The 15,475-nt window shown below is 43.2% G+C and overlaps 1 protein-coding gene across 1 annotated transcript; it reads right to left on the bottom strand.

The window, feature by feature from the left end:
* Positions 1–225: 225 nt before the first annotated feature.
* On the bottom strand, positions 226–15,275 carry elavl3 (ELAV like neuron-specific RNA binding protein 3; the record flags this gene model as incomplete). Its single annotated transcript, XM_080775092.1, has 8 exons — positions 226–574; positions 1,307–1,345; positions 2,691–2,919; positions 3,479–3,632; positions 6,262–6,365; positions 6,464–6,683; positions 14,300–14,309; positions 15,244–15,275. The coding sequence occupies 8 exons, from the start codon at positions 15,273–15,275 to the stop codon at positions 226–228; spliced, it is 1,137 nt and encodes a 378-aa protein (XP_080631218.1).
* Between the last annotated feature and the right edge of the window lie 200 nt (positions 15,276–15,475).

Raw genomic sequence — 15,475 nt, 5'->3', positions numbered from 1 at the left:
GGATGTGTTTGATTGTGTTTGCGTGTATGTGTCCGTGTATGCGTCATGTGTACGTGATCGTATAATATGTCATGAATGTGTGTCAGAGAGAGTCAGTCCAGGCCCATGTAGAGGTGTTGGCACAGGGAGCTCATATACTCTCCCTGCAGGGTGAAGTGCTGGCACCAGCAACTCCTCTCTCTCGCTCTCTCTCTCCCTCTCTCTCACACTCTCTCTCTCGCTCGTTCAGGCTTTGTGCTGCTTGCTGGTCTTGAAGGAAACCTGCAACACACGGTCGCCCAGGCGATAGCCGTTGAGGCTAGCGATGGCCATGGCCGCCTCGTCGTAGTTGGTCATGGTAACGAAGCCAAAGCCCTTACATTTGTTGGTGGTGAAGTCGCGGATGACCTTGACGTTGGTGACGGCCCCGAATGGCCCAAAGAGCTGCCACAGGACGCTCTCGTCCGCTTCCGGGGACAGGTTGTAGACAAAGATGCACCAGCCGGCTCCGGTGGGCCCAGTGAGGTTGACCCCCGCCAGGCTGGTCATGCTGTCAATGGTGATGGGCGAGAATCTGGGGAGGAGAGAAGGAGAACTACCATGGGTGTCATTCTGAAGTTCCACGCCGCATTCACCACTCTATACTGTCTGTTAATAGAAAGCATAAAGCTTTCTGGAGTTGGGTATGGAGTCTCCATCCCCAAGTAGATTGATATATGTGTGGGCGCCACAGTGGCTCCAAACTACCTGCTTTCACCCGAAATGACACAGCAAACGCCCACATATACACACATACTGCATATTTTAGTCATAATTCTCTGCTGACCAAAAGCCTCTGCAAGAATCAGACACATCACAATGTTCAACGGAAAAAAGTCACAATATCGAACAAAAACACAGAAACCTAGAGAGGGGGATGAAAAGCAAATTGGAATCAAATCATACAGAAAAAACTGGCGCAAACAGAGGAGACGCAAACGGAATCTGGTATGTCCATGCTGGTGGGAAAAGAAAATTAGACATTAAAGCAACTGAAATTGACAATGTTAGTTCATAAAAGAAATACATAGAAATCAGTTCAATTAATCAAAACGAAAAGAACGAAAAAAGGTTAAACAAAGCCATGCCAGAATACCCTGCTGTTAGAAGCCTACGGCGGTAGTTTGTTCTTTTGGCTTGTTTACTGTATGTGATTGGGCACCGGGCAATGTGAACAGGGAAATGTCTTAATTTTTAGATGATGAAGTCAGCAGGCGGTATTCCGGGCGCTTTGTTTGAGGACTGTTTTTTTTTTTTTTGCTTTTGAAAGTACACCGTTGGAAATTACCTCTTGACTCCGTAGCTGGCGTTTAGTAAATTGTCGAGTCTGCAACGCAAGAGGGAGAATGAAGGGGATGGAGAAGTTAGTAGTGAGATCTACAAGGAAGGGAGGGCTTTTTCAGTTCAACATGCAGCTCCTTCACCTGCTGGCCTCCAGAGGGCAGCCTTCACTGCAAACAGCGCCAAATCAGCCAATCACAAGGTGATGGTGTAGCAATCCCCAATAGTGGATAGATTTCTTTATCTGTGTCCTTTTGTTGTGGTCAGTCATGCACATATCTTTAGCTGCTGCTTCTAATATGTGGTTAATATAGTATCTCTCTCTCCTTAATAATGTTACAATCTGTGTCTGTGATAACCTGTTATCATTTTGTCAGTATACCAACAGTAAAAGCTGTGCCATCTTTTATTTACAACCACAAGTCATCTAGCATGATATCTTTGATATTGGACACATATTTCAATCTCAATTTCAAACCATCTTAAATTGAGCACTGTAGATGTGATTATTGTATAATTAATATGCTGCACATGTACATCTACTCTGAGAGTTTGAAGGGTCAGTATGCTTCTTTTTAAACCAAGATTTGTGTGGCACTTTAGTTTTTATTAGGGTTGGCAAAATGTGGTCTCTTACATTGGTTTTGTGCCGTTATTTGAATCTGGTCCCTTTCCAAATGGAGGGATGATACTGCAATTTAAAAGAAAAAGTGAGAGGGAAAAAGATACAGTAAGTGCCACAGAGCTCACTCTATCACTGTAAGAAGAAATGTCATGAACTTTTCTAATGTCTTTTAGACAACTCAATCAGTCGTGTTGACTTACATTCCATAGTTTTGACTTCAATGCTTCATTGTGAAGAAATAACACAGTTTATAAATGTATTCACTTAACTAAACCAGTGACAGATGAAATTGAAGTTATTTCAGATGGTACAGAGTGACTTTTTTTTAAAGTTACTATAAAATTATCCCCCATACTGTGAAAATGTCTAGTCCATAATTTGACTTATTTCTGCACAAATGAAGATTTATCTGAAGCAACTTTCAAGATATTAAAGTTAAATATGTACCGGTAACTGTAGAGCCAACTGTGAGATGTTCACACAACTAATATCAAAACAGCATATTTAATTGGTATAAGTTATAGTATTTTCATAATATCTTCCTTCTCCACATGCATTTTTAGATACAACCTCTAAAAACAGTTCAAACGATGGCATGGTGGCTTTGATTCGCATTAGCAGACTGGTTTGGCTTCGAAGACCCAGCACAGGACAATTACATTTGATTACATGCTTCAACAACATCTATCCTTCACAGTGCAGTTCTCGTTAGGAGGATGGGGTGGCATTGACATGGCTGTAATACATAGGTTTGGGAGTTCAGTACCTGAAACGTTGGGTCTGGTGGTGCAGAGGGCCTGTGTATCGGCGGGCAGCTGTCTGGTACAGTTGGGTCAATAAGGCCTGTCCTGTCTTCTGGCTGGGATTGTTGGCGAACTTGACAGTGATGGGTTCTGCGGCACCCAGGGGTTTCTGCCCGTTCAGGCCCTTGATGGCTTCCTCCGCCTCGTTTCGCTTGTCAAACCGGATGAAGCCCACTCCTCGCGATACGCCTGCTCCGATTCAGAAAACAGGCCAATGTTAGTACCTGGGAGGTGTTTTGGTGGTGGTAAGACTGAACTGACTCACTGGCTATGTAGTCACATGGGCATGCCTGGCCTGGGCTAAATGTAATGCCCCAGTGAAACCGGCAGTAGAGCAGGGGTAGGCAGCCTTTTCAGGCACATGGTCACTTAGCCATTTTTAAGGCTGGCTAGGCAGACCGTGAAATCACCTTAATAATTAATAACAAAGCTGCTAATTAGAATTAGAATAAAAAAATACAATGAGTCCATAATTAACTAACAAAGAAGGAGTCAATCATTTTATATGAATGACAAATAGTAAGTAGAATTTATTTTTGCACATCAAACAATAATGGTTAATAATGGTTGTTTTTGGGTTACAAAAACCGTGGGATAAAAATGTAAGTAAAAAAAAATATATAATATTGGTTGTTTTTGATCAACTGAATTGACAAGTCAATAACCTAACCTCATCAACTGGTAGATCAGAAGGAGGTGGCTGCCCACCCCTGCAGTAGAATACAATGTGAGCTAGTTAAAGAGGCTGTACCTGTGACTTGGTCCACGAGGATTCGGGATGTGATGATGCGACCGTACTGGGAGAACAGCTGCTCCATGTCTTTCTGGCTCATGGTCTTGGGGAGACCACTCACATAAAGGTTGGCATCACGGATGGAAGCCGAGCTTGGCCGGGCGTACGACACCTACAGCACAGCAAGGAGTCAGACACATTCTGTACCAGCTCTGTTGGCTACTTCATTGCAAGTTGTTTTGGTTAGATTCCATCTGGAGACCTGTGTTGCATCCTTCGCCCTCTCTATTCTCTGAGGGAATAGTTTTTTATTTATTTTATTCTTATAATTATATTCTTGGACATGTTTGCTTTATGATGAAACATTATTTATATTATATAGCACTTCTCTCAACAAAGTTACAAAGTGCTTTATTGTAGAGTAGACAGGGCAGTCGAGAGAGACAGGAAAACAATGCAGTTCCCCAACCCGGAATCAAACCGGGACCATTGCTCTCTCTACTCTAACCATTACATTTCATGGTGGCCTCCCAGGAGTTGCTTATTATTATTAATGGCATTTTATTTTTACACTTAACCTTTCCTGTGTATCCTATGTTTGTCTTGTCCTCATTATTTTTCAGAAAAATAATCTCCATGATTATTTTTCTCCCCCAGCCAATGGAAACTAAGTGTTTGCCAGTGTCTTTGAGCTCTCACCCACTCTGTCACAGACAATCAGAAACCTAGATATTTACTTTCACCATCACCGATGATACTGTACAAGTTTACATGTACATCCAACATCAGCAGCATTACTACCTGTTTCATTCGTGAAATGTTGTTTTCTGGTGCCACTGTGTCTCTGCACGTTGTGATTTATTGTTGGTGTCTGCCTACTTTTGAGTACATTTTTTAGTGTTCTAGAGAGGGATATGGTGTGAGTGTGATTGCTTGTGAACTCATGCATATTCATGCATGTGTGTGAATGGGAACGAGTGAGTGATCATGTGTATGATAGATAGTGTGACTCTAAGCATTGTTGGGGAGTGTTGTGTTTGTGTCTGATGGAGGAAGAGAGTGTGAGTGTTGTCTGAGATAGGCTGATCTGCCCCCCCTCGCCACCACCACCGCCCCTCCCGTGCCTCCTGCCTTTGTCTCCGACCTCTAGGGGAGAGCAGCTCCACTGGCAACCAGCAAACAATGTAAATACATCACAAGACAGCCAGGGTCCTTGACAACAACTCATAAAAACACGCTTGCTCGCTCATTTTATAAACGCCACCTGACTCGCATGCACTGGACCATAGATATGAATGATGATAGGGATGATAGGGATGAATGCAAGTGTACCAAAATTCAAATAATTCTGATACAGAATATTTTAACCACCTCCTAGACGTAGTTCACCCAAGTACCCCAGGGCTCTATACTAGGCTTCTGCCTTTTTCCCCTCTACCTCTACAGCCACCAAATATCTTTGCAACACATCGTACGCTTGTAGATTTGATGTTCCAGTCCAAGAATATCAGCGCTAGGGATCATGTTTTTAACTTTCACATGCATGGGCCGTGGTGTTATAAACATGAAGAGACATGCATATTACTTATTAACCAAACAATGCAGTGGTTGGGTTCACTGCCGAGTGAGCACCAGTGTGTGCATTGTGCGCACAGACAGACATTCAGACAGACTGTGCATCAGAGGGAGGGTTGTGTGCTGCAGTGATTAGGGTGTTCTGGAGGAGTCGAGGGAGTTGCTGCATTCGGGGAGCAGAGACTGCCCTATAATTAACCCTCTCCCTGCTGCTCCCACAGTGCAGATGGTGCCTGCAGCCCATATGGCCTCTAATCCCGTCATTGGCATTCTGCTCCCCAACCTACGCCCCCCCTGGACTGCACCCCATTGAGGCTCCACGCACAATCGGATATTTGCTTTGTCATAATCTACCCAAACGACTATACAAACATCACGTAGGACTAGGGTGACATTTTCAAATGTGGCTGTTTGTGCTTCAGTGAAAAAGTAATTGTGCAGTGAAATGGTGAAATAACAGACACACCAGCCTGATTAATTAACCACCGATACTTTAGAATAATCATATTGGATCTTTATTTTATCCATAAATATATAATCTACAGTACATTCATTCCTTTTTACTATTCTCGAATACACCTATAGACGTGCTGTATTTGTTTCTGTAGGCCTATAACATGTCAATTGCTTGTTGTATGATAAGCCATATGAGTCAATAAGTTCCTTGTCCATGGACAGCTGTTTCAGGATCTCCTGCTCTGGTCTTTCAGAGATTCGATTTCTCAATCCTGCGCTTTGTCACAATATTTGATCCACTTTGATCAGGTGGGGGGAGGGGAGGCAGCAGTGTTTAATCTGCCCCACCCAGCCCTTTTCCCCTCATCTGATTTCGGGACAAAGACGCCCCCTAATTAGCCCAGATTGCAGGCAGATGGGGTAACCTGGACTGACCCTGCTGCCCCACAGTCAGGCTTCCTAATTACATTTCCATCACAATCACCTCTGCGTGCTGCCCGCCCCTTGCTTTCTGACCTCCACTCTCTCCTTCTCTTTCTTCCAATTCTGTTGCTTCCTTTGTTCATGCCACTGCTCCCCTCAACCACACGCACCCCCCCCCCCCCCCTTCCCACTGTCACGTCTGTCTCTGCCTCTCGCTACAGAAATCCCCACTTCCTTTCTTTCGTCTTTCCACACTGTGTTGAATCACAGGATGAGTACGAGGGTGAGAGGATAGAGAGAAGTCAAGTATGTAGATGAAGGAGGGGGAGAAATAAAGGGCCTCTTACCTTGATTGTTTTGGTCTGCAGTTTTAGACCGTTGAGTGTGTTGATAGCTTTATCTGCGTCATTGGGATCTACGTAGTTTACGAAGCCATAACCCAAACTTTGACCTGGAGACAAGGATACTACATAAGAACATCAGTGTTTCTCTACAATTTGTCACGACAAAGCAGTGCAGTGAAATATGTGTATCAAATTATCCACGCACCTGTTATCTTGTCTCTAACTAGTTTGCAGGACTCGATCTCTCCGATGCTACCAAACAGACTTTTGAACTCCTCCTGGGTCATGTTCTGAGGCAGATAGTTGACAATGAGATTGGTCTTGCTGTCGTCTGTGGCACCGTTGGTGCTGATGACTGGGCCGTTGGGCAGACTGGTTCCGCTCGGACCGTTGGACACCTGGGTTTCCATCGTACTGATTATCTGCTGAGGAGAAGGCTGAAATTAGATCTCACTCACTAATACACATCGGGAGGAAGTGGGAAATAGTGGTTATGTCGCAATGGAAATGTGCACCTGCCCTATTTGATAATGAGCTAATATATAATACAGGCACATGTACATAAATCACACATACACACACAGCCCTCTCCACTTTGTCACTGTCATGACGAGAAAAGGTCAGGAATCAGCTTTGCTTGCAGGGAGCAGGAAACAGGGTTTGATTTGCCATACACGCAACACAGACCATTTCCCTGCCCCCATCTCCCCCTCTTTCCTCCTCACTCACTCCCTGCCTCTGGTCCTGCAGATGTCACAGTCCCTTTCCCTTTTTTTCTGTCCCCTCCCCCAACTCTCTTCAGGGTCAAACGCCATCGCATCATTATACAGACCAAGGGATGATCATAATGGTGGCGTAGGCATGGGGTCAGTGGGGGTGTTCTGTTACAGACAAGGCAGCAGAATATCAATCAGGTTAATTCATGAATAAGGAATATGACTTTGGAATAAAAATCATTTGGGAATACTTTTGGGATGCTCAGCTAGTTTTGTTTGGTTTCCTTTACTTTTCTCACGAGTGTGTTTGAGTGTGGGCTAGTGCGCAATGGCGAGTGTGTTTGATGCGTTGCCTCGGTGTACACCATGTTGCTTCATTTGATCCACTGGGGATTCTCAGGGAACGTCTGTGTGCAGCGGCAGAAACAAAACTTCCTGCTCTACTTTTCTTTCCCGTTTCTAGACCTCTCATTCAACACCCAGTTCTCTTGTCTCTCCATGGCTCATTTAATTGTAAACCTTGATGTCATTGCCGACACTGGACAGTCGGTATATGGCTGCTCAGTGTGATGAAACTGTGAATTACCCCTTTAACCTTCAAACTCAAAACATGTCGTTTTATTGTTTGTATTAATGTCACCTCCATGCCACCATTTTAGATTGGATCATCCATCATCCATTTACCTTCAAACGAAGTAGAGTGTATTATTGAATTCAGGGACAAACGCCTTAAAAGAATAATTTAACCATACGATAACCAACACTACTATAAGGCACTTTACATTAATGAGAGGAGAACACTTTAACCTCAAAACAAGTTATAAAATAATATATATATCTACAGCATGCTGATGTGAAGACTTAGTCCAATGAGCAATTTGGACAAAGTGCCTGAATAGTTGAAACAATGATATTTCCGTGCTTAGTTGTATACTATTCTATTCTCTGATGTTGACAGAGACAAAGAAGGATACATTTATGTAAATGCATTTATGGATTAATCTAAATGTATCTACTTTCACAGCTATACATTCACTGTTATATATTACTGTTATATATTTATTAATACAATAAATATATAACAGTGAATGAATAGCTGTGAAAGTAGATACATGTTACCTGTCAAAATGACTGACTGAACGTAACTATGGAATTTGTGGGTAAGATACATTTAATCTTTGAAACAATGTGCCAGTTTCATTTATTTATATATATATATTTTATATATATATATATATATATATATATATATATATATATATATATATATATATATATATATATATACATACAATGCATATAATCAACTAAACATTGATTAAGCCTGCAGAAGCCACTCAACTCAGGCCCAGTTTGGAGGAATGTGCCTTGAGTGAGGGAAAAGGAGACTGACTCACCGATGATGCAGGGGCGAGTACCTGTAAAGGTGACCCGGTTGTGCTAAGCCTTATACTATTTTGCATAGTTAATACCGTGTCTATGTGTACTGTACAGTGTATTACTCATAGTGTGGTCACAAAGGTGAATAATATTATTATGCTGGTTTCTAGAAATGAGTTGTGGCTGCTGTCTCACAGCTGGTTGGTTATGTCTGTCAGTGGGGCTAAATGAATCTCCCATGAATCTCATGGGCACTCAAAAGGTATCTTTAGTCCAGGGACTTAATTAAAGCGTCTTCTATAGAAGAATTATTTAAGATTTTCGGTTGTGAAGGAAAGCACTGAGTTGATGTCTGGCACCCAGACATCATTAAAGCATGTCTACACCTACAGTACAGTGAATAGTCTAATTTTTTTGTATTTGTTTTTGGAGGTATGACAGTAGTCCCTCTAGCTACAAATTACCACATACAAACAGTGCAGAGAAGAATACAAGCAGATAACATTTCTACATTTTGGTTCACGTCTATCACGTCTACCTGAGTTTAGCTTCCTCTAATTGATGCACTGTCTCTTTGTTGTAACCATCTGACAATATTTTCCATCTCCACTTCGTGGTATGATCACATGCGCCTTAAAAGCTTGTGTTGCTTTGAAGCTATTCTCAAATCCCTGTGTGGATTGCAGGGCTCTAACCTGCCTTCTCGCTTTGAGCATGACCTCTCCACTCAAGTTGTCCAGGTAACACCTCCACAAAGGGTGCGTTATTTCTAATGCCTGAATGAGCGCAGTGTCCTTGTCTGTTGGAGTGCGTGCGTGTGCATACATGTATGTGTGCCCGTATCTATGTGTGTGTGTGTGTGTGTGTGTGTGTGTGTGTGTGTGTATGTATGTACTGTATGTGTGAACCAGGGTTATCTTTAAGTCAAATTAATGTTGACATGGTGAGAACATCACACAGAGAAAAGAAGTGGAACAGTGTGAATTATGACTAAAAAGGCTAAAAATAAAACGCTTTAAGCTAAAACCTGTGCACAAAGGCACTGAATAGTAGAACGGCTATTAATCATGTGGTGGTGAATATAGCTCACATGCTTGCTTATCTATGTGCAACGGTATTCAAATATGCAGGTGTCTTTACTCTTTATACTAAATGGTATGATTAATACAGACAGAAACCTCCATATTTTTCCATTTTAAATTTTGAATCATAAAAAGTAACAGTTTTGGACATATGAGGTTTCTACCCGCCAGCAACGATATGCAATATTGAGCCATTTTCAATGTGTCCCTAACATGACAACTCCACAATAGAACAAATGTTATGTGACTCAAACTGAAATAAACCACAGCATGACAAACCACTATCCTCAGAGCAGTGTAGGTTATATAATTCACAGAGCCATGCAGTTGACGGGTGCCTGGCTACACAGATTGACACAAACTGCATTTAAAATTCAGATTGTCATGTAGAAATAGAGGACTGGTGGGTGGTGCTGAAGTTTCGTTAAACAGCATCCAATCCATCTTCCAAACTAATCATAAATACCGTCAACGCCCATGGATACAGCTTGTACTGTTGTATATAAGCATTAAGGGACGGACGATAAGCGTTTGTTGTGTTGTGAGAAATCTCGAAAAACAGGCTGAAAAACGCCAGCCTGTACAAGGCATTACAGATTTACTCTCACATATACACAGGCACTGGATGCAGCCACATTAGACACTAAAACCCCTGGAGAACACACAAATTGCCAACTTAAAATTCTTGACAGATTCAGGTAGTTGGGCCAACCATTTTGTCCAACTGTGCTTTTTCTATTTCAGGGGTCTGAGAGATCTCCCTCAATATTTAATGTATTGCATCAGCATCATCGCCTACACATGGGCCCAGACTCGCACGCCAACCACAGCGCTGCCTGTCTCTTTCCAAATGCATGAACCCAGACTCGCACGCAAACAAGAGCCTGCCTCCTCTCTGCCAAGCACACATACTGTACCACCTACACTGTGCACTTTTCAATTACAAAACAAGACCGTTATACATGACTGCACAGCGGAATCCTGAGAGTTAATGTTAACTCTGAGTGTAAAAATGGACCCAGCTCATGGATTTTGCTGTGTTGTAAATAAGTTAGTCTTACACTTGGTATGCTTGAAATGTTGTAGTAGTATCTGAACAGTGGCTTTATAATCCCATGACATTCGGAGCATAGCACTGTCACTAGAGTAAGAGTGATGAACAACACAAAGTAGCTATTTAAGAAACACCCTGAGAGATGGCAACTATCAATACCAGGACAGAAAGGAGTAGGCCTACTTTGGGAATATTAGGGTTTTGTGAATTATTTCCGGGATTGTGTAATTTTTCGGGATCGAGACCCTTCTATCTGCACCCAAGTAAACAATTTGTATTGATTGATTACTTATTGTGAGCTTCGGTGATTGTAAATTATATCAATTGACAAGGAGGATTTAAATATATTATTTAAATATATTTTTCAAGTGTGTGTGTCTCTCTCTGTGTGCACACGCACGCACAGACACGCACACGCACACAGACAGACAGACAGACAGACAGACAGACAGACATTCTAACAGTTATTGTAGCATCCTATATTCTTCAGTCATATCAGAACATAATTTCATTACAATTATTATGGCTATACTCTACATTATTTTCCAGGAGGCATGAATGATATTTGAACAAGTCTGAAATGTAAATGGGCCTTCTAAATAACACAGATTAGGGGATTATCCTAAACAAAGGGCATTAGCCACACTCCCTGCAGCTTAAAGGATCATGGTGGCAGGCAGCTGTAAAACAACAGGAGTCACAGCTCGTGTCAGTGTCACTGTCACCGGCGTCGCTTTGTGCTCAGGTTCCGTAGAAAAGGAGATTTCTATTTTCCCCATACAGCCATTGATCAGATCAAAGCAGACGGCGTCGTCAGACAGACGAGGGGAAGAATGTAGCCTAGTCGTAGTAGTATGGCGACATGCGGGGCGCTATCCAGCGTGCTGAAGGAGAAAAAGGGAGTGGCTTTCTGGCTATTTTGTACGAGAGCAGAAATAACCCGTGAAATCTCAACACCGTCGAGTCGCTTTTTTTGTTCAACTTTATCACGCGCTTTATAGAAACACGATTTAATTTCTCAGCGTGTTCATAAATGCTTATTTCGTCGCTTAATAGCCTAAATAATAATAATCCTAGGCTATACTTCTCTTACTGGAAACGAGTAGCCTATAAATCCAGAGCTCTGCGGCGGGTATTCACAAACCGAAGCGCCTTTTTGCTGAATAAACGTATTGAAACGGCCAAACAAAAGAGCCACCCGTTCCTCCTCTTCTGTCGCGCACAGACTATGGCAGCACTATGAATATTAATGTCAACAGTGGCGCTTTGTGTCGCGGCCGGCCAGGCTGCAGGACAGGGCGCTTCGGGAACAATGCATGGTACAGTTGCCAGCTCTGATTCCCTTGAGAAAGTCGAAAAGCCCCCCAAAAATAAAATGCTAATAGGGTAATTATTACCACTATTTTATTAACATGACTGGCCTATACTACGTTGTGTTTTGTTTTGCTTATCAACATCGTTAGCCTAAAAGGTTAGAAATGAACTGGTCTCTGCGATTGCACTATAGGCCTGCATCTCTCTGCCTTTGTAAGCTTTAGGCCTATACAAAACACTACTAATTACAGACTTACATAACAGCATTGTATATAGGCTATGCCTAATAGCCTATTTGTTAGACAGTCTAGCTTTGTCTGCAAAGTGTGAAGGTCCATACTCAATATACCATACCAGGCAAAACATATTGCTACACGATCCAATTGAATATGCATAAGACATGGGCCATTTAATATCGGCTGCCTACCCTGGCAATAACACTCAAAAAATGATTGATTCCATGCGGAGGATCGGCCTACCAGACGTGTTTTTGAGCCGTTTACATTGATGGCATGTGTGTGCTGCATGTCCTTGTCCTTGGGTTGTGTAAGTGCCTCGGAAAGGTTGTCTGACTCAACGGTTTTATTTGTTGGCACTGCGGTACAGACACGATGGAGGAGGACTGCGGACCATGTGGACAGAGATATGCCCGTCTGACTGACACTCTCGGCCTTCAAGAAGGCAAGCGAGGTGCGACAAAAGAACATACATATGGTGTTTACTGTTTAGAATACAACAATTAACTGTATACATTTAGGTTGAACAGTGGAATGCCTCAATGCATTCCAAGTATCGAAGCACTAGCACATATATGAATTGTTTTATGACCTTCTGAAAATAGTCATGTTTTAAGTTAGCCTATATAGGCCTACATGGCTACAAAAGCCTACTCTATATGCGTATTTGTTCAATCACATTTTGTAGTCTGTTATTCTATAGCATTTATTTCAGAATGGAGTAGCACGCAGCCTACTTAATGAAGATTATTTGCATCGTACACAACTCTATTTTGCCAATGTATATTTGGATATTCCCCTCAAGAAGTTAATATAACACATGAGATTTAGGCTACTATATATTGCAATTATTTGCAATAGCATGCATTATTCGCTAGCCAACACAGTATAGGCCTGATGCCAGCCTGTGGTTGGGTGTACAACAGTGAACACACGCTTTGTTGATATTTCAGTCCGTGGCTGAACAATCAACGATTCATTTAATGTAACTGGGAGTGTGCTTTTTAGTTTAGCCTTAACACAAGGTCTAGACTAGCCAAATAAAGCATTCCACCTGCAGCTAATATAGGCCTCTATGTCTACAAGTTAGTCAATCCTGTGTAGGGCGTTTGTTCACATCGGCTCTGAGGCCGAAGCCCAGCGCGTGCCATCATCATTATGTGATGCTCAGGATCAGAGCAGAGACACGCCCAGTTCAGCCGTCGGCACAGAGCGAGCAACGCTCATTTATCACTGCTATGTGTGCTTTAATAATGTTCCCCATATACAAACCGAAACTGCAGAGATACAAGGCCATATCTGTCCTTAATCTCGCAGCCTGTGAAATTTCCAGCCCATTTACTCGGTTGCATCGCAACGGGAAACCCTTAGGAATTTTGACTTGCCAGATTCAATCCAACCATCGGATGCGTAATCTCACTCACTCACTCACTCAATCACTCACTCTCTCTCTCTCTCTCTCTCTCTCTCTCTCTCTCTCTCTCTCTCTCTCTCTCTCCACCCCCTCCCCCCATCTCTGAGTGACTCGACCCTTTTCTTCGCTTTACTCTCGATGGGCCCTCACTCAGCCTCCAAGGCATCATGTTTTGTCTCTGAAAGCCGTCTCCGGCATCCCTGTGCTCATGTGTGCTGCCTGCGCCAGTATCCTCCGCCTCTGTCTGTCGCTCATTGGGCCTCAGAGCCTCAATGTGCCCCAACGCCCTTCCCTTCATGCCTCCTCTTTTATTCCTGCGGAATGCAGTCACCTTCGCTGACGCCGTGTAGCCTACGTGTGCCACCGGCTTAGTCAAACGTTACAAAACTGCGACATTTGGATGGTGCAGAAACGTGAAGTGTTGTGTAAAATGGAAGGAGAAAGTCGTTATCGCGGTCGCTGATGCTGAACGCAGACTGCATGCATGTGTATAGCCGCGCTTGGCGCATCACTCAGTATAAGATTACCAATTGCCTCTATTGATCGTTAATCTTGTCATAGTAATACAGCACTGGACAAAAACCTAGGCCACTAATCCCTAATCCAATCTATGCTGTTTGTGTAAGCAATTGGCTGGTGTTCTCAATACAAGAAGCTTGAGTCCTATTTTAGATGTTATTTTATGTAAATATTTGTAGACTTTAGACATGAAATATATTATGTTTGTAGCATGGCACATATAGACTGCACATATACAAGAAAGACAGAGATTCTGGATTGAAGATTGTATCCCTAATGCTAGAACATCCCCCTTGAAAACAGAAGAGAAATAAAGGCATACGTACAGTAACCATTCTTGACGTACAATGAAAGTGGTCTAGGTCCGCCTTATTTGCACTGGTCCTGAAGCTGTAGGTTGAGTCTGTATGTGGCCTAGTGTATATGGCCTATACGCTCTGCGTATACGGTTGTTGTGTCCAGTTTAAAAGAAAAAGGTAAAAAAGAAAAAAAAAGGAAAAAATACAATCTTCGCCAGGGGATCTCAGTCCTTTGAGATTGTAGGTGTCCTCTGTAGGGAGAAAATGAGGAGAAAAGGGCTCTTTTTCTTCAAGATGATGATGATGATGAGGGGAGAGCGTTCTCCTCCGAGCGGCGTGGGCGACCGTTCAGATGAGAGGAGGAGGAGGAAGGAGAAAAAAAAAGAAAAAAAAAAAAAAAGAAGCAGTGATCCTTGGCAGGGTGTGTCCAGGGGAGGGGGTTCTGGTTCGGCTGCGTTTGCGATAGTGTGTGTGTTGAGTGCGTGTGCAATTTCCCTGCTACTCTCGCAGTCTCCTTATGTGCCGCTGCTGCAATGTTCTTCTTTTATGCGTCCTTCTGGCTGGCAGAGCGGGCTGCTGATTGGCTAATTGTGCAGGGAGGGTACTACATGGCAGCCATTGCTATATGTATGCGCTCCTCTCCCATTATCCCCTTCAGGAGAGAGAGAGCACCCAGAGCCCCCTCCTCCATCCCTGCCCCTCCATCTCGCTGCTCCCTCCTTCTTCTCTCATGCCCTTCCTTTCTTCCTGTCCCCCCCCCCCACACACACACTCTCTCTCTCTCTCTCTCTCTCTCTCTCTCTCTCACACACACACACACACACACACACACACACACACAAACACACACACGCACATGCACGCAGAGCTGAGTGAATAGGGCTCCACCTGCACTTTCAGAACAGATGGGTGCAGCAGAAGACAGCAGCCTTGTCTCTTATTCCACACACTTTCTCCACACACTGACTGACTCTCTCGCTTTCCTTTCTCCCTCGTCCGCCATTTACGCTTTCCATGGAGCGGCGCTAAACAAATTCACTACTTGGGTCTTTGTCTTTAGAAATGAAAGTGTGTGTGTGTGTGTGTGTGTGTGTGTGTGTGTGTGTGTGTGTGTGTGTGTGTGTGTGTGTGTGTGTGTGTGTGTGTGTGTGTGTGTGTGTGTGTGTGTGTGTGTGTGTGTGTGTGTGTGTGTGTGTGTGTGTG

This window comes from Protomyctophum bolini, assembly GCF_963924005.1.
Source record: "Protomyctophum bolini genome assembly, chromosome: 11".
Classification (NCBI taxonomy): domain Eukaryota; kingdom Metazoa; phylum Chordata; class Actinopteri; order Myctophiformes; family Myctophidae; genus Protomyctophum; species Protomyctophum bolini.
The sequence above is the reverse complement of the archived record's forward strand: the minus strand, read 5'-3'. Positions and strand labels throughout refer to the sequence as shown.